General features: G+C 45.1%; 1 protein-coding gene across 1 annotated transcript in view; it reads right to left on the reverse strand.

Moving 5' to 3' along the window:
• Nucleotides 1–10,802: 10,802 nt before the first annotated feature.
• Nucleotides 10,803–27,146, reverse strand: part of TMEM260 (transmembrane protein 260) — a 64,100-nt gene continuing 47,756 nt past the window's right edge. Inside the window, exons 5-17 of the mRNA XM_036384291.2 lie at nucleotides 25,201–25,378; nucleotides 23,181–23,294; nucleotides 21,219–21,398; nucleotides 18,879–18,919; nucleotides 18,438–18,524; nucleotides 17,952–18,069; nucleotides 17,533–17,708; nucleotides 16,169–16,340; nucleotides 14,812–14,960; nucleotides 13,775–13,951; nucleotides 13,016–13,069; nucleotides 12,538–12,628; nucleotides 10,803–11,455 (exon numbers count right to left, since the gene is read on the reverse strand). Of these exons, the coding sequence (XP_036240184.1) occupies nucleotides 11,183–11,455; nucleotides 12,538–12,628; nucleotides 13,016–13,069; nucleotides 13,775–13,951; nucleotides 14,812–14,960; nucleotides 16,169–16,340; nucleotides 17,533–17,708; nucleotides 17,952–18,069; nucleotides 18,438–18,524; nucleotides 18,879–18,919; nucleotides 21,219–21,398; nucleotides 23,181–23,294; nucleotides 25,201–25,378 (1,810 nt within the window). The 3' untranslated portion in view covers nucleotides 10,803–11,182. The remainder of the gene's footprint in view (nucleotides 11,456–12,537; nucleotides 12,629–13,015; nucleotides 13,070–13,774; nucleotides 13,952–14,811; nucleotides 14,961–16,168; nucleotides 16,341–17,532; nucleotides 17,709–17,951; nucleotides 18,070–18,437; nucleotides 18,525–18,878; nucleotides 18,920–21,218; nucleotides 21,399–23,180; nucleotides 23,295–25,200; nucleotides 25,379–27,146) is intronic.

Consider the following 27,146-nt stretch of genomic DNA (forward strand, 5'->3'; position numbering starts at 1 on the left):
ACAGGTGATTGTTTCATTGGATTCTGCTGTGAGTTGTTTTCACTCTTTGGCCAATCAGGGCCAAGCTGTGTCAGACTCTGCAAAGAGTCACAGAGTTCTCATTATTATCTTTTTAGCATCCTGTAAGTATCCTTTCTGTATTCCTTAGTTTAGTATCGTATAGTATAGTTTAGTATAGTATAGTATAGTATAATATTCTTTAATAAAATATAGTATCATAAAATAATAAATTAACCTTCTGAGAACATGGAGTCAGATTCATCACTCCTTCCTGCCATGAAGCTCCCTGCAAATACAATACCACTGACCACACATCACTCCTCCTATGCATTAGACAAAGCTTTACCTGCCTGGACTCTGTGTCCCTCCAATCCCCCTCACTCCCTGCTCTGGCTGCTCATTGCAGTGCTCAGGAACATCACTCTCCTCTTTCTTCTCTTCCTCAGCACCATTTTGCACAGGAGAGATGGGTTTTTCCTGCCAATAAAACAAAATAAAAGAGTGGAAGATCCTTTTCTTTTCCTTACATAGCAGCTAAGCCTGTGCAAATTCATCACAAGTCTTTGCTATGGCACAGAGCACTTGAGAACAAGGCCAAATAAATCAGCAATTGCCCTTATTTTCTTCTCTTAAAAGCAGCTCAATTGGCCCATTGCAACTTATTCCTGCTGTCTCTATTCATATCCTTTCTTCCAGGCAGCTGCCAACTGATGCTGCACATTTGCTTGGAGTGTAATATACCAGTGGGCCTGAGCTCTAAAATGCTGTTTCAGTCATATATCAGTATTTAGCTTATACACATCTGTATAAATCCTGTTTTTTTCAAAACCTTGTGCAGGAAGAGAGCTAAATGGGGTTATTTCCTTGTTTGCTGTGGCCAGAAAATGCAAATTCCACCTGCAGAAGGTTTTGCCACCTTGCGTGGGCTTTCCCACACTGCAGATGCCAACACCTGAGCTGCTGACCCGGGCATGGACTGAGAGAAGGGGATCCCCAACCTCTCCATCCTCCAGGATTGCTGCCCTAGCATGGCATAGATCACCTGGCACTGTGCAGCCCTTCCAGGAGAGTCCTCTCTGGGAAAGGCTGAGATGCAAAGGGGGAATTGGAGAGGTGTCTTCATCCTGTGCTGCCCCAGCCTGGAAAACCACTCAGGATCCAGGTCAGGATATGTGCCATGAGACATCAGTGAAGCTGAGGAGACAGAGGGAACTGTAGGAAATTCCAGTGGAACCTGGAGAGATGTGATTTTTTTTTTCCCTACCAAGTATATATATCATGATTATTTCAGAATTTAGGTTTGAAATTTCAGGGATGAAAGGCTTTTGTTTTTTTGTTTTTTTTGAAACAAAATATATGAATTCTCATTTTCAATAGTTTCCATTCTAAAATGGTCCTTTGAAACCAAAAGGCTCAAAAAATGCTCCAAACAGGCCAAATTATTCCACTGCTGTTGAGTGGAGCATCACAAAACATTTCAACAGCAGAAAAAAAGTGACCTAGACTAATCTAAACTGGCTCCAAATAATTTCCCTATTTCCTAGTGGGAATTCCTGCTTACCAGTGCCTTGTGAGTTGTAGAAATATCCACCACCATCAACCTGCCATGAGCTTGTGGAGAGCAACCGCCCTGTTCTTGGCAAAGACACAAAAACTCCCTCAATGCATTTATTCAATCCCCTTGGCTTTTACTCCCTCTAAAGGGAAAAGGAATCACCTGCCAGGGCTGCTGAACATTTCCAACATATTGCGTGAAACCGAGGGCAAGAGCAGCTTTCCCTCCTCCTCAAACCCTGCACATCCAGCTCCAGGGGGTGGTTTTGGTCCAGTCCCACCAGAACAGCAGCACCCTTTGCTTTCCTGCCTCGTTGGAGCTGGAGGATTCCCCTTCTCAGCAGCCTCAAGCTTGGCAGAAGGGTTGGGAGGAATTTGGGGTCTGAGGGACAACTCAGTGGTTGCACAGTGGCTTGGGATTGTGAGAGTTGGAACCACAGATCACTGAGGTTGGAAAAGCCCTCTCAGATCACTGAGTCCAACCATTCCCCAGCACTGCCAAGGCCACCATCAACCCATTTCCTAAGTGCCACATACACACAGCTTTTAAATCCCTACAGGAATGGGGACTCCACCACCTCCCAACTTCACAAATTTGTGGGGTGCTTTTTTTTGGTTTGGTTTGGTTTTGATTTGTTTGGTTTGGTTGGTTTTTAGGGTGGGTTTTTTGTTGTTGTTTTTTTTTCTGGTTTTGTTTTTGTTTGTTTGTTTGTTTGTTTGGGGGTTTTGGGGGTTTTTTGGGTTTTTTTTTGTTTGGTTTGGTTGGTTTGTTTGGGTTTTTTTGGTGGGTTTTTTCTGGTTTTGTTTTTTGTTTGTTTGTTTGGGTTTTTTTGGGGTTTTTTTGGGTTTTTTTTTTGTTTTGTTTTTTTGGTTGGTTTGGTTGGTTTGGTTGGTTTTTTGGTGGGTTTTTTTGGGTTTTGGTGTTTTTGGTTTTGTTTTTAGACATCTACAAATAGATCCTGGATCCTCCTAGCCTGGACTGGGGGACTCTGATCTCTGTCCCTAAAATCAGAGACAACAGAAGTCTGGGACAATGTGCTCCTGCAGGTCTTGTAGGCACTACCCTGGGTTATGTGATTAAATAGAAACAATGAGTTTGCAAAGCTGTCAATCCCATAACTTTCATCAGCACTTAATTCACATTTAAAAAAAAAAAAAAAAAAGTCACACCAGCCCTTAAAAGCTTTGGAGCTGCATTTCTCATGGCTGCAATAATACTTACTTACAATATGGACTCTAGCTGCTTTTTATGTAACTGCTGCTCTTAATCAGCTCAGTATTAGCAGCTCTAACCTGCTCTTGCTTGATTTATTTTATTTTATTTCTAAAACAAACATAGCTTTACAATCTCTCTGATTTCCCAGCTTTTATGCCACTCCACTGAGGCGCTTTAAACATCTCATTTATCTCCCATACGTTGGGAAATTACAACCCCCCTCCTCTCCAAAACAAACAAGCAAGCAAAAAAAAACCTCCAGCTAAAATCTACACAGTTGGAAAGTGTTGATTTAAACAAAAACCCTGAAACAAGATAGGGAGAGACTAGAACATGAAAACAGACTCTTTTTTTTTTTCCTTGCACAGATTGAGCTCTGAGGTTGTCTGCATCAAATGTTGACTTGTTCCAGGGCAGCATCTATTTAGGTGTTGTAAAACTGGAAGGAAACAGTGTGAAATAAATTTTTCAGTTGTTTGAGAAAGACTGTGCTGTTGTATTTCTCCTCACACACTTTTCCCTCTCTTCCTTCCTTCCTTCCCACTTGTGCAAAGGGGGCTGGAAGCAGTGGGAATCATTTGAAGTATCAGGATTTCCAAACGAGGATGGGCAGGAAGAACACATTAACAGGGTGTTTTTTCTATCTGTATTATTTATGAAAAAAATTCTCCCCTAATCAGAGAGGCTGATTTAAGGGTTGTGCTGGTTTCTGGGGATGTGCTTCTGAATACTGACTGTACTTAGGAATATCTGCCCTCTCTGCACTAGTGAAAGAACTGCTGTGCCCCAATGGTCCATTTTTCTAATTGCATAATTCACTGAATGCAAATAATAGCAAATTTATAAAAAAATCTGTTGTTTGAGGCTTCCCTTACATGTTCTCCCCACCTATCACCTGCCTAGTGCCATCACAGGATTTATTCTATAGTGTGTGAAACTAATGGGAAAGTTTCTCTTCCCAGTCACTCTTTTGTTATATATAAACCAGTGGCTCACACTTTTCCATAAAGAAAAGTGACAATATTCCCCTCCTTATAACTGTCTTCAACCTGTTTTGCCTTAGGGATTTTTTTTCACTCTGCAACATTTTTATTTTCCCACAGAAACCCACGTAAAAACACTGCTGGAAGAACACACTACCACAAGATACATCCTCTCCTGTCAGCAGCCAAGATTTGAATTTTTAATTGAAGACATCACTCAAAGACCAAACCAGCTCCCCACACTTTACCAAACCAATCCCAGCAATTTAACAAAATACAAAGTGGGCGAAACACTAAAGTCTCTTATGGGGCTGGTGGGGGAGGAAGGGTTATAAATCTAAACCCTCTATTCCAGACCACATCCCCAAGTGGAAATAAGCACCAAAGCATGTTGCTACATATTTTTGCAGGAAATAATTCGAGCAGCCTTATCAGCGGCGGCGGATCCGGCGTCTCGCCCATCACGTTGTGCCCTCTGCTGGATGCAGCACACAAAGGCAAGGAATATTATTCCCAATTAATTTTTGGCATCATCCCTTGGCATCTGCGTTAGGAATGCAAAGCGTGAAATTTGTAGTAGCAGGTTTAATATTTGATCCAGCCAAAAAAAAAAAAAAAAAAACAAAAACACAAAAAAAGGGAAAAAAAAAAGGGAAATTTTTTTTTTTTTTTTTTTTTTGCTACAAGGACTTACCTTTGGTGGTTTTTTCCTCCCTGCTCACCCCCCTCCTCTGGCTTTGCGTTGTGTGGCTGCCACCGAGCCTTGTTTGTAGGTCCAAACGGAGAAATCTGCCGCCGAACGCCATCCATGGCAGGAATAATTTCATGCTGTGCAAAATTTGTTTCATTTCACATCCTGTAAGAATAATTACTTAGCATAATGCCACTTAAGCTGTATTTCTAGCTGCAAACGTTAAGGAAATGGTAAAAAGCTAGATCCCGGTTGGAAGAGGGGGGGAAAAAAAGGGTATTTAGGGGTCCCCGGGGTTTCTTCAAACTGGTTGTTTTTAACACCAGGAACAACTGGAAGAATTAAAGTGTTGTGAGTGATGTCACTGAATTTAAAAGCACAATGAGACCCAATATTTTCAATGATATTTGAGGTCACCCATGTGCTGGGGACCTCGACACTGCCTTCAGGAATTGAGGACAAAACATGTAGCCCATATTTCCCAGCTTTCTCATTTTTTCTGCAAATAAGTTTATTTGAAGGTGACTGTTGCCCAAAATGTTCCTAAATAAACCAGCAAGTGAAGAAGCTGAATCATCTTCATGTCATGTCACAGATTCCAATTTTTATGTGACAAAAACCAGGTCTCAGTAGGTTTGGAGGAGAGTCAATGTGATGGGTGTGCAGGTATTGATCAAATATCAGCATAAGCTGATACACTGAGCCAAAGAAGGCTCCGACCTCCCTCCTGGGCCCCCACAAGATAGAAAAATCCTCTTTCATATCTAGTCAGAATTATCCATGGTTCATTCTTACCTTCTAGCAAAACCAAGCTGCTGTCTTCAATCAAATGCAAGACTGGCATGGTCTAATTGAATTAGTTCAATTAAGTTCAAAGATCAAAATTACGATTGTGGATTTCTAAAAAAAATCCTGCTTTCTCTATGCCAAACCTTACAGCTTGTAACTGAGTAGTAAATTCTGGCTTGTTCTTTCCCAAATGCTGGAAATAATCACTTCCAAAGAACTTCTCTTTCTCCAACAATGGCAACCCTCGTGTACACCAAGTATCAGGGTTGACCTTCATCTTCCTCAAGGCCATCATGCCTCATCCTCACTCTCCAGCAAAGCCCAGTTTTGAATGGGACCATCAAGGATTTACTGATAAAATTCACTGGAAGCAAGTACATTTGCCTTGGGTTTGTTCAGCCCAACAAAAGGCAAAATCCAGTTCGTTAGAAGCAGGCTGTGAGGGATGGATGGATGGATGGATGGATGGATGGATGGATGGATGGATGGATGGATGGATGGATGGATGAACAGATGCTGTCAATCACAGCACCCTCTCCAACCAGCCCTCCACCAGCACAAATTCCTTCCACTCTTCTGAATAAAGTGATTCTATATTGATTCCTTGTTTTCACTCTCTTTCAAAACAAAGCCTTATTGAAAAGTCAACTTTGAATGCAACAGGAGCTTCAAGAGGCGGCAAGGGAGAAATAAGAAATTTTGGGAAAAAATTTGGGCAGGCAAATCCTTTAGGCTTGAAGCAGGCAGAAGATCCTCCTTGGCCTTCATGAGCAGAGGAGTTCTTCAGATGTCTTTTTTCTTTTCTAAGTGGTTTTACTACTTAAATCAAAGGACATGACAGAAAAGACCCCCAAAACCACCTAAACCCATGCTCCTCTTACGTTTTTTCCCCAAATTTCAGCAAGCTGCTGCTCTATGTGTACCAGATGTGCTACAGCTCTAGAACAACCAAGAACACTCAAGTGCTCCTTAGAAGGGACAATGTGGTGCCCACAGCCACCTGGCAGGAGCAATGCTCCAAACCCATCAGGCAGAGCCAAACAGCCTTTCCAAGGGTGCTGACAATGATGTCCTCATTCCCCACGGTGCGATGGGAGAGCTTCAGCTGCCCATTTGCTCTGGTAGCACCACGCCAAGCTCCCTGTCCTGGAAGTCCCTGGAAAAACAGTGTGGGTTTTGCAGGGTACACTCACTGGTGTCCCAGTGGGAGATGCCATCCTTAGTGTGGGCACCTTGGTTCACGAGTCCCTCAAACGCAGAGTTTGGGGGACACATCAGTGGGATTTTGTGCTCTAAAACCCCCAGCTCAATGTCTTCCAGGTGGAGATTGCCCATGACATTCTCACTTCTCATGTACAAGATGCTTTCACAACTTTGCAAAAGTTTCTGTCTTTGTTTAAAATGCGCACTGTGGGGGACATGGGGAGAGAGGTCAATAAGTACCTTCAAATTCATGCAGCCTTTACCAAAATCAACATTAAAAACCAGTTTTACATGATAACATCCAAGTGTTCCAACATCCAAGTGCCTCCACACTGAAATATTTCCTATCTGTATATCCCACCACTAAACCCAGGGATGACTCTAGGCCAGCCAGAATTGTCTCCTGGCATATGGGAACCTCAGCACTGCTCTGCTTGACCCTGGAGTGGTTCCAAACTGTCCAGAGCAGCGGTGCCCCCTCAGAGATGATCTCCCACTGCTTTTGGGAAGCCTGTCCCATGAGTAGGTTTGGGTAAGGCACACCTATAGGATACATGAATTCCAACTGCATTTCAGGGTGGATCTCCCTGAGCCACATCTGCTTCCATCACTCTCTTTTAAAGAGCAAAGCTGCCAGCATCCTCATGAAGGATAAGCCCAACAATTTAGCAGTTTCCTCTTTTTGTAAAAAAATATATGTATTTTTCTAATTTTTTTCTAAACACCACATCAAATCCCAATGGGATTTTGGGGGTTTTGTTTTAATGGCGAGGCAAAAATTTGCTGGTCCTCCCCGTGGCGAAGTTACTTTCAAGTCAGTGAAAGTTCTTGGCCCGCAATGAAAAGTCTTTGCCAATTAGCGCTCAACAACTTCAATTCATCCCTCCTGGTTCAAGATGAGTAGGAACCTAATAAGGCTGTGATAAAAGGGCAAAAGGCACCGAGTACCCAAAGGGGATTAATGGGCTCTTCCATTTATTTGTCTTCCTAACAGCTGAACTGTTACAAGTATTGACGGTCTTCAAACGCTGGGCCTGGAGTCTCCAATGGCCAACTCCAGCTCCCGAGGGCTTCCCCCTGGGCGATGCCAAAACCAACAAAGCCCCGGGGATCAGGTAATGAAACTTCAGCTTTTCCCCCCCTCCTCCTTCTTCTTTGAGATTTATTTACTGGCAGCTGACAAGGGGCAAATTCAGCTGGAATTGTGTAGTCAAGGCCCTGTCAAGCCTTCAGAGGCACCCTTATGTCGAATCACCTTCCTGACTGGCATGTCGCTGAAAAGCCCTCGGCGCTGGTCCTTAACAGCTCCCGACAGCACAAAGGACACTCCAGACAGATGCCTACATGGCATCCTGCAGCATTTTAAAAGAGAATTAGTGGTTTTAATTATGGTCGTCGTATGAAAGGAAACCATGCAAGCTCGGCAGGAGACCTTTGATCAAACCCTTTTGCTAGCACAATGCCGCGGAACTGTGACTATTCCTAGCAAGGGGCCTTTTCTCGCTGAATGACTCACCAGTGATCTTTGAATGCAGACAAGTTCCTCACCCTCCCTCTTCATTAGCGAGCATTTCTATACAGCCCCTATATAGTGCTCCGTGTCTTGGAGCTATACAATGGGGGGGAAAAAAGAATCCCTACAGATTCTGGCCTCTACTTAGGAAGTGCTGAAGGACTCTGAGTGACTTTATTCATTAAAACAGGTTGCTATTAATTAACTGTCATAATAAAATAAAGAACTATTATTTGCATTTCTTAGTGCGCTCCCTTTAGTAATATGTATAAAAGATGCTTGTAACAAAAATGAATTTATAAGGGAGAAAAAACCCTCAGAAGTCTTTTTTCCCCTCTGCCCCCACCCCCCCCCCTTTTTTTTTTTTTTTTTTTTTCCAGGTCTAGGCAGCAGGAGCCTGACTAATTATTGGGACCCGTTTTGCAAGAGAACAAATAGAGGTAAAACACAAATATGAAAGTAATTAGGAAAATGCAAAATCCTGTTTACTTGGCAACCGATTCATGCAACTGAGACTAACGAAGAGCAAATCAGCTTTGCTTGTTTGATAAACTTCAGGGTGCCACCTAAGAGGAGCTGATAAAAATTAAACTCTGCCAGCATCCCTCCGCACCGCCTTTTAGCCAACAGGCTCAGCAACATCCACGCAGCGGCTCCGTCTGCGAGCACCAGCAAATCTCATTTGAACAGGTTCAGGGGGAGGAATTTTGGAAGTTCCATCAGTGCTGGATATTCCCCCCTCCCTGGCATATCTTGTGCTGAACACCCAGCACAGATCCCTGCATCTCACGTGAGCAGGATTTGCAAGGACACGGAGCACGTCAACGGCACCGTTCTGATTTTCCCCCTAAAAAAGGCATCACCATCCCACCGCTCTTCACACCTGGGAAGGCTTTTGCCAGGGGTAAAGTCCTTTTTGCAGCCACCACCACTGTTTATTACAATACAGGATGATACTTTACTCAGCACAGCCCCTCTTTTCTCCCAGAGCAGATAGTGGCATCCGCAAGAGCTTCCAATTATTTCAAGACTATGCGGCTAAGGAGGGGCATCTAATCAAGATAAAGAAAACCCTCAGCTCAGTATATTTGCTTGAATGGATTTGCAGTAATGCAGGTAACAAAAGTATTCAAAAATTGGATTCCTAATGCTTTTCTGCCAGGGCTGGAGGACTGGTTTGGAGAAGGGAAGGAGAAAGCTGCACGGAGGAATGTGTGATATTCCCTCTCCCTGTACAAACACTTCTGCAGGGATTGAGAGGAGGGAAGAGATTTAAGTGAGGCACAGCCGACCTGAAATGTAGTCAATTACAACACAAAGAGTTAAAATGACACCCCTGAACTGCTCCTGCTCCCTCTCACCCCTCTGCTTTGTAGCTCTGCAACCCAGAAGCCACAGTTTCCCATCTTTTTATTGCTCATTTCCCATCTGCTGCTCGTACAGGAATGGCTCACGGGAACAGGGAATTGCTATGGAAATCATATACTACAAAAATAAATCAAGAGTGAGAGCGAAAAGTAAAGGATGTTATTTTGCAACTGGAGTTAGAGATTCCCAGACAGCAGTTTCATTTTTATTCGGGAAGCATTCAGTGAAAGTTGGAAAAATCGGCACTTGGAGAGAAAGAGAGAAGTGGTCCACTTTTAAAAGGATCCATTAGGAATAGCAGCCACATGTCCCTACACACACCTCAAACTCCAGATCAGCAGAGCATCCACCTGTTACACCCCTCTCTCCTGCCCCTATCCCAATCTGCTCCAGAGATGCTGTTTTATAATGTGATCTTTACAGAAGTACTTCTTTCTTCTCTGACAATTTTACCAGTCCAAAAGAAATCCTGACCTGGCAGCAAATTGTCTCCTGCAAAACACTGCACTGAGATATCACAAAACCACAGAATAATGTGTGAAGTTTTAGATAACAGCTTTACAGGAACACTCCCAGAGTTTTGGGTCTGTTTTAAGAATCTGAAGTACTGTTAACTGACAAAATAGTGAAGAACACATTTTATGTCTTTTTTATTGTAAAGGAGAAGCTGAGTTCTTGTTAACCCCAGAAGTCACTTGGCTGCTGGGGCAGATTGAAAAGCAGGGTGGATTCACACCCAATTCTTTTGGTTAAAGCCCTGATATCTCCAAAATTGCAATTCTGGCATCCCCATGAAAGCCCAGAGAGAGGCCACAGCACAGATGCCATGACCCATGGAGAGAGCAGCATCCCAAATTCAAAGCAATAAAGAACTCAAAGCAATAAAGACCATCCCATCATAAAATCCCAAGGGAATGAAAGCAAAGCAGCCATCCCTGGAAAAGCAAGGGAGGCAGAAAAAAATGGGTTGGTCTCTATCCATTCCATTCCAGCAGGACATCCTGTCCTTCCAGTACCTAAAGGGGTCACAGAGAGCTGGAAAGGGACAGTTTACATGGGCATGAAGTGACAGGACAAGGTGGGCAGGCTTCAAAGTGAAGGAGGGCAGGGGTAGATGGGATATTGGGAAAAAAATTCTTCCCTGGGAGGGTGGTGGGGCCCTGGCACAGGGTGCCCAGAGAAGCTGTGGCTGCCCCATCCCTGGACGTGTCCTAGGCCAGGTTGAACAGGGCTTGGAGCAGCCTGGGACAGTGGAAGGTGTCCCTGCCCATAGCAGGGAGAGGAATGAGATGATCTTTAAGGTCACTTCTAACCCAAACCATTCTGGGATGCTGTGATTATGATTCTGCAGTGCCCTTGGGCACAGGCACAGCCAGGGCTCAGAGCACATCCAGAACAGTGAATGAACAGGCTCCTGGGAGGGCACCATCCCCCAGCTTGTCCTGCTGGAAACCCACCACAAAAAACACACAGACACAGCACAGCTAATGAAAAATGGCTTTAGGAAACCTCTTGGCTCAGCAACAGAGGAAACAATAAAATGCTAAATACATTTTTACATCTAGAATGGATGCTGCATTCATTAAAAAAAAAAAATATATATATTCACAGTACAAGCTCATAGTTTTCTTGTAAAAGAAAACTCTCTTTTTTGAAACCTGATATTTTATTTAGTGGTGAGCTTCCCCTACCCAAAAAAAGTTCATTTGGCAACAGAAATCAAACACCACAATGTTCCTGCAGAGGGGATCACACTGGATTTCCTCTCTGCTGTCATTTCTGTCCCCTTTTAAAACCACTGTCATGCTGGCAAGGACTAATTCAGATTTAAAGTTCCAACTTTAACACTTCAGCAGGACCAGGAGCTACCCAGCTCTGCGCCTCAGCTCTGCTTTCCTCCTCCTCAGCCCCTGCAGCTCCTCCCTGAGGTGCTGCACAGCCTGCAGGATGTCCTGGCGCTGGGGATCATCCTCTGCCTTCTGGGTGTAGAGCAGGAAATGTTTCACAGTTTGGGAGAGCAGCATTTCAGGGTCCACGTCCCCCCGGCCGAGGCGCAGCATCCTCTCGCAGGCGATGGCGAAGTTTTTGTGCCAGTTCACCGGGTGATGGGGATGGGAGCTGACAATTTCTTTGTACGACTGTTAAAGGAACAAAAAAAAAAAAAAAAAAAAAAAGAGAAGGTAGAGGCAGCAAATTAATTGAACAAAGTGGGAGCAACAGCTTTTAACAGTGCTTCAAAACTGCCTGGAAAGAAACAGATGCTATTTAGATGTCCAAGTCCAGAGCTGGAGTATTTCTGTAATTTGCTCTGTGTTTGCCATTCAGCAGCATGAATCAGAAATCCAAGGGGGGTTGAAACGTTTCCCTTCCAACAGCAGCTGTTTGTTTAGAAACATTACAGATGATGGTGATAACCCCACAGCACATTATGTGCTTCCCCCAGAGAGGTGTTACACCAAGCTGGGGGAAAAAAGAGATTTAACTTCCGCGCCTGCAAGACATTTACTCAATATTTCAGGAGATCAGGATGTCTTCCACAGGACTTAAGCAGTCTGTTGACTTGAGTGGGAATATTCATAAGCTCAACAGCAGGCATGTGCCTGGGAAGTTTGCAGAACAGCAAAAATCACAGAAAAACGGGCAAGAATTAAGGAAACCATTTGTTGATTCTGTGCTGGAGTATGAAATACTGCTCCTCTCTGCTGACACACACCGATCACTTTGTGCATCTGTTGGCATCTCAGGCAGTCCAGCATTTCCAGAGATACCTACACCAGCTTATGGGTGTTATTCTTTGGTGTGAAATGCAGCAGAATTAATTTGCAGCGAGAAGAGTGTCGGATTTTACACTCGCTGGCTCAGACCGCACGACTGTGTAATGACAGAGGGGACAAGTGCAGGGAGGGGACTTCAGGACAAGCAATCTCTTGGCATGGGTCTGGAGCCCAACACAGACAACATAATTATAGCAAAAGCAGGGTGTTGACTGGTTTGCTGTTGGCATCCTCCGTGACCGAGGGGGCAATGGATAAAATCCCTGAACAAATCTCTCTGGATCAGCTGTGCTCCCAGTTTGGATAAACAAGGGGAATGCAGATTACAGGAAACACTGCATTTCCATGGACTCCAGATGTTTAAAAGAAAAGGGGGTAAAAAAATTATGATGGAGGCTAAAAAATTAGAATGCAGGGAGCACTCCTAACCCAAATCCAGGACTTACAGTGTATGCAAATGTGTAAAGTTGTGCTTTCATTTCTGCAGTCACACTGGCTGTTTCTGCGAGGTCAAAGATGAAGAAAGCTGTTTTCATCCTAGGAAAAGGAGACAAACTTCCATGTGGTAACTGCTTCATGCAACCAGTTCCCATCACAGGGTTACACACAGCTTCAACACATCCCACATGTGGGACAGCAAAGATATCAGTGATAGAAATTTCTCTCCATAACCTATTTCCTCACCCTACACCCCAACTACCTTTGAGAGAGTTTGAGCAGAGCCTTTTGGTGAACAAAACAGCCACGTTCTTGAAGGCTTTGCTGGCAGCTTCATCTCATCCTGCCAGCCTTTTCCTTCTAAAGCCTGGCACGTGCAGACCCAATAAGGCCACGGCCCATCAAGCTGCCTGCTTTGGTGTGTGTTTCCACACCAGTGAGCTGGCAGTGCCCACTGGCTGTTGGAAGAGAGCAAAGGAAAATTACCTGGCTTGCCACATCTCCTCGTTGGCAACAGCTTCCCAGGAAGAGGGGCTGAAACTAAATGGGAATGGAAATGAAATTCAGCCATCAGATCCACGTCGCTGGGTTTCACCCAGCACAACCCTCCCAGCCCAGCTACAGACCTCCCAGGCAGAAGAAAACCTGTGGCTCTGACAGCAGGGAATTCAGCTCATTTTCTGTCATTCAAAAAACATTGTGCCTCTCTCTCCACAGAAGGAGTCTCAGGTGTTTCACAGCATCCCAGATCTCAAAGCCAAAGATGTTTTTTACCACCACAGGTCAGCCTATGACATTTAAACCTCTGGATGTCTCAATAATTTTAGATCCTGATTAAGTTTTAAGGTCAGAATTGGACCTCATACTTGACTAGAGATGTCCTTGCCGTTTTTCACACTATTAAAAAATCACAGATCATAGAATGGTTTGGGTTGGAAGGGACCTTAAAGATCATCTCATTCCAACTCCCTGCCATGAGCAGGGACACCTTCCACTATCCCAGGTTGTTCCAAGCCCCATCCAAGCTGGCCTGGGACACTGCCAGGGATGGGGCAGCCCAGCTCTCTGGGCTGTGCCAGCATCTCACCACCCTGACAGGGAAGAATTTCTCCCTGCTATCTCTCCAGAACACTAAACATTGAGATTATGGCTCTTGTTTGATTCCTCTAACACTGCAGCAGGTGTGGCAATGCTGCTGGCAGAAAATGATGAGCAGGAAGGAGCAGAGGCTCCTCTGCCTTGTACCTGCCATAGTCTTCAGTCCAGTTATAGAGATTCCTTGTGAGACGAATCCACTCTCCTGGGTCAAACACAGCTCCAGAAGGAACCAACTTCTCACACGTCCCCCAGGGCCACAGTGAGTGGCTCCTTCTCCAGGTTGAGTCCCCTTCATGAAGACCTATGCAGACAAACACTTCCTTACTGCCAAAAAAAACCAACAGAGAGAGCAATGGTGAAGCCACCTCATGGACCACGGGCCACCCCCTGTCCCTGAGCAAACCAAACCACACCGCACTGTGCAGCAAACACACCCACCCAGCACATCTCCCATCAGCACGGGCATCTTTTGGGGCAGTCTGGAAAACAGCTTAATTCCCCATCTGGCATTGCCCATCCTGAGCAGCCAGCACAGCTGGCACATCCTGTCCCCTCTCCTGGACTTCCCAAACAGGCCAGAAGCTGTAGCAGAAGCTCATTTCTGCCCACTGGCACCTGGCTGTGCTCCTGTGCCTCCCCACCCTCGCAGGGCTCACCCCAGCTAGTCTAAATGCAGATGCTATTCTTATTCGTGTGAGTATCTAATCCTTTCTCCACTCTTACTAAGCTATTTTTATATGATGATTATTCCTGGAATACATTCATTCTATGCTAATCAGTTGGCCACAATGTTCACAAAGGAGAAGCAGCAGCAATTTGCTCTCCAACCATCGTCGTTCTGAGTACACAGGAACGTTCCTATTCTCTGTGATGAATTGTATTGACAACAACAACAAAAAAATCATCAGTAAACACTCTGCAGATCACCTTTTTTTCCCCCTCCTTCCTAAAAACCAAACCAACCTCAAAACAACAGGCAATATTATATCCGGATGGAGTTACTTCTGCAGAGATATTTTGCTTTAATTGCAAAAATAATCTCGCCACCGGGGAGGAAGTCAGTGGAGAAAATTGGTCTTTTGGATGCAGTACCAAGCTGTTCCATAAACAATTTCAAGAGGGGAAAAAAAAAAAAAAAGGTCAGAGATTTTAGGAAAGCTGTTACATATGAAAGGAATGCTTACTGTTTATTTACTTGGAGGAAACGATGGAGATTAAAGGCGAGTGTCCCGTCGGGTAATGCTCCTTCCACAGGATTCCACCGGTTCCCGGGAAAATGAACGCCAGGTAAGTGCTTTGCCAGCTTGGGTAAATACCATGCATAAGTCATCATCTGCAATGAAAGTTGTTATCACCATCTGAACAGCAATCAGGAGATTTACAGCCAGGAGAAATGGTTTCTGCAGGAGTAATGGCCATTTGCTCAGGGATGTCACCAACCACGTCAGCAGGGACACGAGACCAGGCTGGGGCACCATGGCCAGGCTGGGGCACCATGGTTAAATCACAGCATCAGACTGGGTCACCAAGGCCAGACTGGGTCACCATGGCCAGATTGGATCACCAAGGTCAAACTGGGCCACCATGGTCACACCACAGCACCAGGCTGGATCACCATGGCCAGACTGGGTCACTATGGTCCCACACAGCTCCAGACTGGGTCACTATGGCCAGGCTGGGGCACCAAGGCCAGATTGGGTCACCATGGTCACACCACAGCACCAGGCTGGGTCACCATGGCCAGACTGGGTCACCATGGTCACACCACACCACCAGACTGGGTCACCACGGTTAAATCACAGCAGTGGCTGGGTCACCAACGCCAGACTGGGTCATCAAGGTCAGACTGGGTCACCATGGCCAGGCTGGGTCACCATGGTCCCACACAGCACCAGACTGGGTCACTATGGCCAGGCTGGGGCACCATGGTCACACCACAGCACCAGGCTGGATCACCAAGGTCAGACTGGGTCACCATGGTCCCACACAGCACCAGACTGGGTCACCAAGGTCAGGCTGGGTCACCATGGTCACACCACACCACCAGACTGGGTCACCACAGTTAAATCACAGCACGGGGTCACCATGGCCAGGCTGGGTCACCATGGCCAGGCTGGGTCACCATGGTCACACCACAGCACCTGACTGGGTCACCAGTGCCGTCTGATCAGAAGCACATGGTCCTCACTCCACCACAAAATAGCCACTGCTGGTAAGACACACAACAGGGATTTGGTTTGGTTAAACACCAGGAACTGGGTTTGGGGTTTGCCAACAAGTTGCAAAGCCAGGTGTGAGGATGATATGGCAGTTGAAGTGTGGGTGACCCATCCAGTAACTTTTTGGTTTTTTTTCCTTTTCCCATTTCTCAGTGAAAAAGGAATGTGCACACCACACTCCATCCCAGGGTTACCCAGGACTCTTAAAAAAAATCAATTTTATTTATTTCCACATCTTGAGTTTTAAGGAGACAAAGGAACAACTGAACTTCTGCAGCTGATGTTTAAATCTGCCTTTCTAAACAGCACTTTCTGCACATACCTCCTGGTCCACTAAGGTGATATCTGGCCTCATCCCCTCACAATAATGAAGGTAACGAAGAGCATTCCCTGGCAAGTCTCCTCTGAGCAGGATCACTGCCCCCGTTGGCATGGAGGACAGCACGTTCCTTGCAAACTTATCAACAACGTAGTTGTTGCTCTGATCACAAGTGCTGAAGAGAACAGATGAAAATCAGAATGTTTAAACCAAGTATTTGCATGGCTTTGCAGAAATTCTGAAGAATTTTATGCAACAGGCACCCACAGGGGAAATCCACCCTGGTCAGGCTGGAAACATCACAGTCACAGAATGGTTTGAGTTGGGACTTTAAAGAACATCTCACTCCACCCCCCTGCCATGGGCAGGGACACCTTCCACTGTCCCAGGTTGCTCCAAGCCCATCCAACCTGGCCTTGAACTTCCAGGGATGGAGAGTGTCAACAACTTAATCACTACAACAACTTAATATCTCCATTTCCAGAGAAAATGAGATGCAGAAACAAAGCATTTAAAGCACAGGCCCTCAGAAAGCACCACCCACTACAGTTTTGCCAAAATATACACCTTCACCTTAATTCTGATTTTTTCTTGGGCTAAATCTAAAAACTTATTAGTTGGTGCTGGAAGTGCCAGTCCAACATTGGTTCTGTAGAGCATTTGAAATCCTCCTAATCCTTTAATGTTTCCATTATATTGAAAACCCCAAGTTTTTGTAGTGTCAGGCAGAAGTTAGTTTACATGATCTGAGATTGGATCGTTTCCATTGAAGTTGTGTGCACATACTCCAGGTATGGATTCAGATGACACTTGAGGACAGGAGCTATGATTGGCTCACCTATGGAAAAGCCTTTGGAAAAGGTGTGCCAAAAGAAAGGATTCCTGAGGATGAAGTCTGCACTTCCTTGGTCAGCCTGTATCTGAGCATCCCTTCCAGGACACTGATTACTATCCAAAGAACAGCATGGGTTATGGGATAGGGAAGCCCCAAACTACAGATTTAAATCTTCAAAAATGAGGAGAAAATAAGAAAAAACTTCAGGACACAAGGTAGAATGAAATAAAGCTAGAGAAGTTCGGGCCACATGAATTCTGCAAACCTCCTTAGGAGACAAAGCAGAGATTTACAAGGGTTTTTTAGAAATTTACATATCTACAGAGGTTTTTTTCCCTCAGCCTCCATGACATCCCCATTTACAGCTTGGAGTTGGTGACTCTGAGGGAGATCAGACCAGGGGGTTCTGCAGGCTGTGACCATGCAAGCTTGGGTGGGGTGTGAAAAGAGCCTTTCCCACTCCCAGCCAAAGCCAGAAACCCCAGGAGCGCCCCAGGTCACCCTGAGAGGCGGCACCAAAGGAACTTCTCACCTGTAATTTGCCCAAAGTTGAGAAGCCACGAGGGCAAGAGCAGGAAGCCACTCCAGGCATGGCAGCAGCCAGGTGCCCCCCAGCACAGTGTCCCTCCCAAGGCTGGCCAGAGTGGCCAAACCCAGCCCTGCCAGCACAGCCACCACGGCACTGCTCTGCAGCCAGAACCGCTCCACCTAGGAGAGAGAATCCCAGAACTGGGGCAGGGCTGCAAGGGACCATAAAGATCCTCCCCCATCCCACACCTCCCACTAGGCCAGGCTGCTCCAAGCCCCATCCAACCTGGCCTTGGAGATGTTATTTTGGCATCTTCTGCAGTTTCAAGACAACTGCCTGCTGCTGGTCAGGTGGTTTTTAAGGTTTTGAATGTTTCTCTCAAAAATTTAACGTGCCAGAGGAACTTTGGGAGTGCAACTTACCACACCTAGAAACAGAGGCTTTGTAACATCCAAATTTGCTCTCCAAGCAAAGAAAAGGGAATAAAGGCAGAGCATTCCAGTGAAGAGCCAGATCACAGATGATTTCTGCTGCTTTTTCCTATTAAAAAAAAAAAGTATCACTCCTGAGACATGATGAAAAACAAAGCAAAAATTGTATGTGCTTGAACATGCATACTTAAATGCATTTAACACAAGGAGCTGATGAGTCCTTCTTTACCTTTGCCATCTATGAAATTCTGTTTTCAAAGCACAAAGCCATCAGCATTTCAGGAGTTTTAAGCTTGCCACCTACCAAGCCACAGGGTTAACCAGGAGTAAGGGATATTTTGCTCTTAATAATTGATGACCACAGCCAATTGCTGCAATTTCTGCAGCAGCAAGCAGAAGGCAAAACAAGCTGCCCATGCAGGCAGTAAGAAAAATGGGGAAAAAAATGCACATTGAAGCAAATATTGTTCAACTTACAGTGGCAGTGCTGTGCTCACACAGGCCACCAGTGCCAGGGCAAGGACAGGAAGGGAGAGCTCTGACTTCATCTGTGCCAGCTGGAAACTGTGGAGAAATTAAAGCATGGATGTGTCACCCCCAAATCCCTGCACTCAATTAAAGTGTCAAGAGAAACAGGGAATAAGCACAAGAGAATATATTCCCATTCTGCTGGGATTGAGTCTACCAGAAATGGGACAAGGTGGGTTATATGGTAGAATTTTGAAGGGAAAATCACTGGGATGGGGGGATTCAGTGTTTTTCCTTCAGTGGGGAAGCCAGAGGGCAGGAATGCTGTCCCTGTGCTGGACACACATGGCCCCAGCTCTGGACAGGGTGAGGAAAGGAAGGACAGGAGCTACTCTGGGCCAAAGGAGAGCAGCAGCAGCAGGTGAAAGGCACAGCCAAGGTGTCACTCACAGCAGCATCTCTCCCATACTGGATCCTGTCTCGGACTTGGCCTGAAATAAAAACAAAGGAAACCCATGAGGAACCCACACACTGATTGGGGGAAGGAAAGTGTCCTCATTTTCTGTTTGCAAGAAAGGCAGCAACCTCTGCTCAAACCTTCACTGCAAGGTGTTCTCCCACATGCCTGGTTTATGTGATGCCACTGAAGGATTCACCCCTGGATAAGCACTTCTTCAAGGTGCTGGCAACTCATTATCCTGTGATTAGAGCATGGCATATGGTTCAACCATGGTCTCTGCTGTATCATGGAATCATGTGGGTTGGAAAAGCCCTCTGAGGTCATTGAGTCCAACCATTCCCCCAGCACTGCCCAGCCCACCACTAACCCGTGTCCCCAAGTGCCACATCCACACATCTTCCAAATCCCTCCAGGGATGGGGATTCCACCACTGCCTATTCAGCCTCTTCCAATTCCTGACCATCCTTTCTGTGATTTTTTTTTTCCCTAATATCCCACCTAAACCTGTCCTGCCCCAGTCTGAGGCCATGTTCTGTATCTTCATGGTGCAATTATTTTCTGTGACATCTCCCCACAGCCTGAGACAAGCTCAATTCCTCCTTGCTTACCAGACTTGCTCCTGTCTCCCCTGCCCTGACAAATGCAGAGCTGTACAAAATCTTTATGAGATAATGTAAATATTTATTGTAGAGACCTGCAATCCATGGCACAAGACTGGGAAAAAGACATGATGTGTGGAGAGGAGGAATTACCTTAATTGCTGCTTGTTCGAAAGCTACCAGATTAAAGATAAGGTGAACAGATTCAGGAGGTCTGGAAGGAATATTTAATCTCAATAAAAATGAAATAGCTAATTGCATCCAGGATTTGATTAAAAAATAAGTGTTAAGAAGATGGAGAACCGGCTCAGAGCTCCTGCAGCCCCACCTTGCTGGCAGCTGATGGCCCTGGACACATCCACCACAGAGATGACATTTCTGACCCAGAGCTTACAGGTGGAACCCTCTCCAAAGTATCTTCTGGGCTTTTTTTAATGACCCTGCCTGCCCTTAAAACAGAGCTATGGGATGTAAAAGCTGTCTGTCCACCCAGCAGTGCTCTGGCATTATCCCAACTGGCACCGGGACCAAACGCCTGGATTTTGCTGTATTTATTGCTCCTGCTTCAGACAAGTTCATCCTAAATGTGATTTGTGGTGTAGGATTACACACAGTCCATCCCTAAGCCTCCTGAACATCAACTTGAATTCATCACATTTGATGGAGAGAGGAGTTAAGGGATTTGCATGCCTTGGTATTGCTCTGCCCAGTGGAGGCTGATTCTCAGGAGACAGCTGGGAACAGGACAACAGGGGAAGTCTCAGAGGCTGGACCTGATCTGGCAGGAGTTTTTGGGCAGATTTAGTGGCAGCAGCAGGAATTATCATGTCTTTTGACACACACCCTAGAGCCACACAGCCCTCTGAGAAGGGTGGAATGGCACAGTGGCAGTGATGCTGTGTCCCGCTGGCTGCATGTGAAGGGTGATTTCTGAGGATGTGGAGCTCCAGGACTCCAGGGAGTGACAGAACATGCAGACCACACCTTTTTATCATTTTCCTCCCAGTGGTGTGATTTCCCAGCCCTCTGCCCTGAAAACTTGGAAGCAGGACAGACTCTGGGGTGATGGGCTGGTGATTTCCTTGGGTGGCCAGACCCAACATCCAAGTCAGGGCTGGAGGAGGCAGATGCAAACCCTACACTCTGAAAGCAACCATGGATTCTTCCTTCTCTTGGAAAGAGCAGAGACCTCAGTAACTCAGATCAGAGGTTCCTGAGAGCCCTCAAACCAACCATTCACTTAAATTCAACATTAGTTAGTTAAGAGGAATAATTTAGAACCCTCAAAACAACCACTCACTTAAATTCACCATCAGTAAATTAAAGAGGAATAGCTTTTAAATGAAAACTGCTTGTGACCTCTTTAAATGTCTGAGTTAAAAATAGAAAAATAAGACAAAATTCATCTTAAAAACACCACAAAATTGATGTCACCGACTCCCTCTGGCACAGTTTGTTTTTTGGGCTCCTACACACATAAGACACCCATACAGCTCCCAGGAAATAATATAGCTCACCCCATAGGCAATGAGTATTATCTCTTTGCTTTCCCAGCCATGTGACCCATTCCCAGAAAACCTGACAGGTCAGGAGGTCGAAATCCAAAATGAATGCTTACAAAATGAAACATTTTCAATTTCCTTCCCCGCGAGCCCTTAATCGTCACGAACAGAACATCTCTGCTGTTGCATAAGTGAAAAGGAAGCAATTTAGGCAGTGACCCTTGTTTACCAGATTGAATGTCCCATATTCTTCCCTCAGAAAGTGGGTCAAAAATCCTTGAAAAGTCGTCTGGTCTCCCCATGTCCAGCGGGCTCGATTGAGGTAGGACGAAGCCGGCAGATAGAGATAAGGCAGCAAACCAGCCAAGAAGCATAAACCCAACTTCAGCAAATGGCCTAGGGACAATTCCTGCACCAAAATATGTCATATTGCATAACAATGTTTATTTTAGTTTAATCAGGCTGGAACTTCAAGAACAGATAAAGAAAAAACATCAAATATATTTACACAGAGCTGATCTCTCAATTTATAGTAAGTCCCTACAAAATGCTATGTTAAACCTTACGATTTTGTGGATTACTAGGAAACTGCATCAAACTGATCTCCTTTGCATGGCAGGGTGAAATTTAAGTGAAGCAAATAATATTAGCTAGGACTCATGAGTATCATACTCATTGCATCTTTCACATTTAAATCATGGCATGACATGCATAGATGGCTGAAGCACTGCAAGGCTGAGATAACCCACTTTGCAGCGATTAAGAGTTGGCTGGTTTTCCATCTGGCAAAAAAAAAAAAAAAGCCCACATAAATGCTGCTCTAGTACAACTGCACACATCATCACCATCATCAGGAGTCAGTTTTGCCATTTACTTGATCGTGATTAGGCTGGCTAAATTGGATAGGCCAACTTTTGGGGTGGGATTTTCGACACTGCCTAAGGGGTCAGGGAGACAAGACTTTCAAAGGGACTTGTGTGCCTAACTCCTTTAAGTGCTTTGGAAAATCCCACCCTAGAATATTGCACGCTTGCTTTGTCGTTAGCCACTGCCCTGTCAATCAAAGCACTTCCTCAGCATTTGGGGTTACTGGGAGTGATGATCTGTGGAGCAGAGAAAGGAGCTTGATAATGATGGTGGTCAGAGCTCCTCCAGAAGGAAGGTGGCTCATTTGTACTTTAAAAAGGCAGTTTTCCATCTGTTTCCATCTTATTCTGTGGTTTCCTGCAGCAGGCACTACTTGGCTGTCCAAAGTATTTCCCAGGATTATCATATTGGCACAGCATTGCCTTTGCTGGAAACCACAGAGGTCTCTCTGGACCTCCCTGCTCAAAAAAACCCCAAACAAATATACTGCAGAAGTGATTATTGATTGTGTTAATGGAAATATATGGCCAGAAAAGGGACTTGCTGGGGATGCTGAAGAGATTTTGGATCAAGCTTGTCTGAGTTGCATCACATTTCTTGCAGCTCATGTGCTTCACCCAGGCTTAGTTATGCCCTGTGCCACTAGTGAGAACCACACAGGGTGGATGTGGCTTTTCCTGCTTTCCAGGAGCCAACACACAGAAACTCTTCTCCAGGGGAGCTGTTGGCATGGAGAAGTCTGAGTTTTTAGTTCCAAGTATTATTTTAGCTCACAGGGTATTTGCAAGCAGCTGGGGCAGAGCACTCCTGTGCCAGGGGACACAAGGGGGTCACAGATCACCAGCATGAGCAAAGACCTAAACTGTGGTCACAGAACCTCAGAAGGGTTTGGGTTGGAAGGGAACATAGATACCATCTTGTTTTAACCCCCTGCCACGAGCAGGGACACCTTCCACTATTCCAGGATGCTCCAAGCCCTGTCCAACCTGGCCTTGGGCACTGCCAAGGATCCAGGGGCAGCCACAGCTTCTCTGGGCACCTGTGCCAGGGCCTCCCCACCCTCTTAGGGAAGAATTTCTTCCTAATATCTAAATCTAACCCTGCCCTCTATCAGTTTAAAGCCTCTTCTCCTATCACTCCATGCTCCTGTCAAAAGCCTTCTTGTAGACCCTCTTTAAATCAGACGCCCCTTGAGATCAGTGGCTGTGGTGTCAGATTAATCACACACATCAACTTAGAAGTGGCACAAGTTCTGGGGGAGAAGAAATAATCCCAGCCTTAGAAAAACAGAGGTGTGAGTGTGTAAATGTCTGTAAATACATACCCTCCTTCTGAGAAGCTGTGAGAGAACCCAGGGCACAACACAAGCAACATAAAGCACTATGGTGTGCTGATTGCACAGACTGAGCCCACAGCAAAAGGCACCCAATTTAGAGATCTGGGAGGGAAAAAAAAAAATCACAATTACTATTTACAAATTTGCAAAAACATCCAGAGATCAAAAAGATTCAGCACAGAATCCTTAGAGGAGAAAGGCAAATACACCAGTGAGCAGTGGGCAGTTGTAACACAGAACTCAGAGGATTTTTTTATTTGTTACAGGGAGATTCCAACTGTTTAAGAGAAAACAATCTTTAAGAAGTGTCCAGCTGAACAGCCATGCCTCCATGCATACAGAGATCCTGTGCAGCATCATCACATCATAATGATGGGATGAGCCCCAATTCCTGAACCCAGCTGCACAGGGGAGGCTGCCCAGCTGTTCACTCTGTGTGATTTTTCAGAAATGTCCTAAAATAAAGCCATTACCTACAGAAATCTAATTTTTTTTAACAGGAATGATTTTTCCTCTGCATTAGGCTAAAGTCAGGGCTGCACAAACTTCCTAATCCATGGGAATTAAAGGTGATACCCCTCATTACTCCAAAACTTCAAACCTGTTCCAGTGCCCAACCACCCTCTGGGGAAAGAACCTTTTCCTGATATCCAATCTAAACCTCCCCTGCTTGTTCCAGCCCTTGGTAAAGGTGATGTGTGAGATGCAAACACTTGCCTTTGTGTACTGATGGGATCACTTTGTAATTTTTATTTAAGTGCTCAGCATTCCATGCTGGACACTGCCCTGCCATGGAAGCACTTTGCCATTAGCTCAGAAAAACCTTTGTGGGTCTCAGAGCTGCCTGGCAGGGCTCAGAACCACCTCAGTCATTTTTTAAGCACATGGATGAGCTCCAATATGATGTCTGTATGACCATCTGATTTATGAAAAGCACTGCAAGCTTGCTGTTGGCAGCCTGGCTTCTTCCAGGCGTGGGATGCCAGACACTCAAAAAAACATTAGAACAAGCTCCTTAACTGCTTCTGAAAATCTAATTTTGAAAATCTCATTGGAAACCAGGCATGTGAAACATGGGAGAAGGCTGGAAAATGCCCAGCTCCATGTCTGTGGAGTTCAGGTTGTGGGGATCTTGGGACTGCTGCTCATTAGAAAATAATAATAATAATTTTTAAAAAAATCCAATGGTAAAACAAGGTCTCTGTAGCCATTGATAAAACATGTTATTTGAGAACTCATGAAGCTGAGTAAACTACCACTGCAGACTCCTGAAATTCTAGCCTAGCCTGACAAAAATCCCTTTATTCACACAATTTACAGGAGTCACAGCAGGCAAGTCTGTCGGAGGAAAAGAGATCAGATGTTCGGGCAAACAAAAGTAGAAAGAACAAGACTGCTGAGCAAAAATATCATTTGGCTGACTAGTCTGTTTATAAAGTAGAAAATACAGCATGAAATTTAAAGTCTCTGTGTTTAACAATGCCATTATTTTAAGAGCACATTTAATTTCAAAAGAAAAACTGATGGAAAATTTGCTCGTTCCCGTTTTTGAGTTGGAACCTGGTTTCTGATTAGATGAAGGTTTCTGTACAATATATCCATTTACCCCCAAGAAAATTACCAATTCTTAAAACAAAACCTTGAACACTCACAGCCTAGTTTGTGTCTTTGATGCAGGATGAACTAAAATGTTTAGATTGAAATGATTTTGGTTTTCCTGCTTCCATACTGTGAGTATTAAATAAATCAATCCCAAACCCATCCAACAGGTCCCAAGTCAATCCTTAAGCAAAGTGGGCAGGGTTTTTTCAATGTTTGTTATTTTTGAACACCCAGGTAGGTCAGGGATGGACCCCACCCAGCACAGGTGCTGAAGCAAGACCCAAAACTTGGCCTTTTTACCTAAACAAAACTAAACCAGCAGTAAACGAACAGGAAATTAAACAAACAGGTGCTAACCAATTAGGAACAAAATAAAGAACCATTCACTTTGCTTGAGATGTTTTACCTTTGATCTCTCTTTTGCAGTGGATGCCTCCTCAAAATGAGCAGTGAGAGCCATCAGCAGCCCCACAAACAGATTGTTTAAGCTGAAAACCTCCGCCGTGATGGACCACTGCCATGTTAGACGAGAAAATGAAAACACCCCCGCAGCAAGGATTCCTCCAGCATATGAGCCAGAAAGCCTGCAAACACAGATAACATGAAATCTTCTTTTCCAACAAAAAAAAAGAGCCTACTTTATTGTCCTTCTTTTTTTAATTTAAAAAAAACCCCAAAAACATACTGCAGCAGCAGCAACGAGTGCCACCCAGCACCCTGCCAAAACATTATATGGTTAAGATCTCCCTAATAATTTCTCTGCTAAGGATTGCCATTGGGAAGAGCAGAGCCTCTTTGCCAGCCACCCAACACCAAAGAATCTGCTTCTTCTCGCCATGCAAACTTCCAGGATTGAATTTGCTTCAGAAATCCTGATGAGGGAAAGCCCAGAGGGTGCAGGGAGCCAGGGAGTCATGGCTTTAATGGGATACTCTGGAGGAGATGCCAGCAAGGGTGCAGCCTTCAATTCATCCAGGAGCTGAATTAAGAGTGGATTAGAGCTATTCAGGATGGACAGCATTGGCAGGGCTTTCCTGGGGGGGTTCTGGTGTCCTGGGGATTGCAGCACCCACAGTCCCATCCGGGAGAGGTCAGGAGTGTGGGAAATGGGTGCCAGCTCCAGCAAGAGGGAGGGAGAGGGTGAAGCATCCACTGTTGGGATGGCTGTGAGCCCAAAGCTGGCCATCTCTGGGACTCCCAGATGGGATTATGGCACATTCCCCATGGAGCTGCTTGCCCAGCTCAGCTTGGTGCTGCAGCCAGCCCAGGCAGCCCACGAGGTGGAATTTAAGAAACCCATTCCACCACAGTGGCTTTTCCCACCCAGCCTCACTGGGAGCAGCTCTGGCTCTGCCTGTCTGGAAGCTCTCTCCTTTAGGAAGTCACCCTGAAAAGAAGAAGGGTAGGGCACCACAACATGCTCAACCAAGCTTTATCCAAAAATAAAAATAGCTGTTGCTGTGGTCAAAGCTACACTGCAGAAATTCATCATTCCACTGTAGGACTCAGACAGCCTCCACCAAAAATTGAGTATTTTTCTAATTTCACCCCAGACACACACAGTTCCATTTAATCCTAACAATTCTAGCAGGTCTAAACCAAAAAAATTATAAACTACCCAACCTCTTCATCGAGCTGCACATGTGATTTCCACATGAGGAAGCTCCTGATAGAGCCCTCTCTACAAGGGCTCCTCTGCTTGGTTTGCCAGAAGTACCTGAAGGTATCTGGAAAATAGGACTAATGATTTTTATCTCCTTTGTGAAGTATTTTGAGATCTGCACCTACGGGATGTAGCCAATGGGTGAGAAGCATGGAGTTAACACTGGGAAACAAGGAAACAATTCTGAGGTGTTCCAGGCCAACCTCAAGGTGACAGTGAGTTCAACATCAAGACTGTGGGAAGAAGTCTCAAAAAATCAACAGAATTGGGAAAAAAACTGAAGAAAAATACCAGGAAAGGGGAGCAGGACCATGTGTAATTAAAAAGCAACAGATCCCCAATACACAAATCCACTTCATGACATTCCTGTTTTGACTAAACCATTCAAACAGTCCAAACTTTTACTTATAAAGAAACAACTCCATAAATCCCTTTGAAATTCTTGCAGGGAAATAAGGTAAAAAAAAAAAAAAAAAAAGTGAAACGACTTTTCCAAAAATCTTCAGAAAAGCAGCACTTTAGGCAAACTTCCCAATCATTCACCAATTCTCCTTGTCTTTCCCAGGAAAGACTCAAACATACCATGAGGGTTCAAATAAGATGAAAGAAAGAAATCCCATCCCCTTGACAAAAAGTCTCAAACCTGCAAGTTGAGTTTTATGAAACAAGGCTTAAGCAAAAGCCACTCA

This window comes from Molothrus ater, chromosome 6 (genome assembly GCF_012460135.2).
Source record: "Molothrus ater isolate BHLD 08-10-18 breed brown headed cowbird chromosome 6, BPBGC_Mater_1.1, whole genome shotgun sequence".
Lineage (NCBI taxonomy): Eukaryota > Metazoa > Chordata > Aves > Passeriformes > Icteridae > Molothrus > Molothrus ater.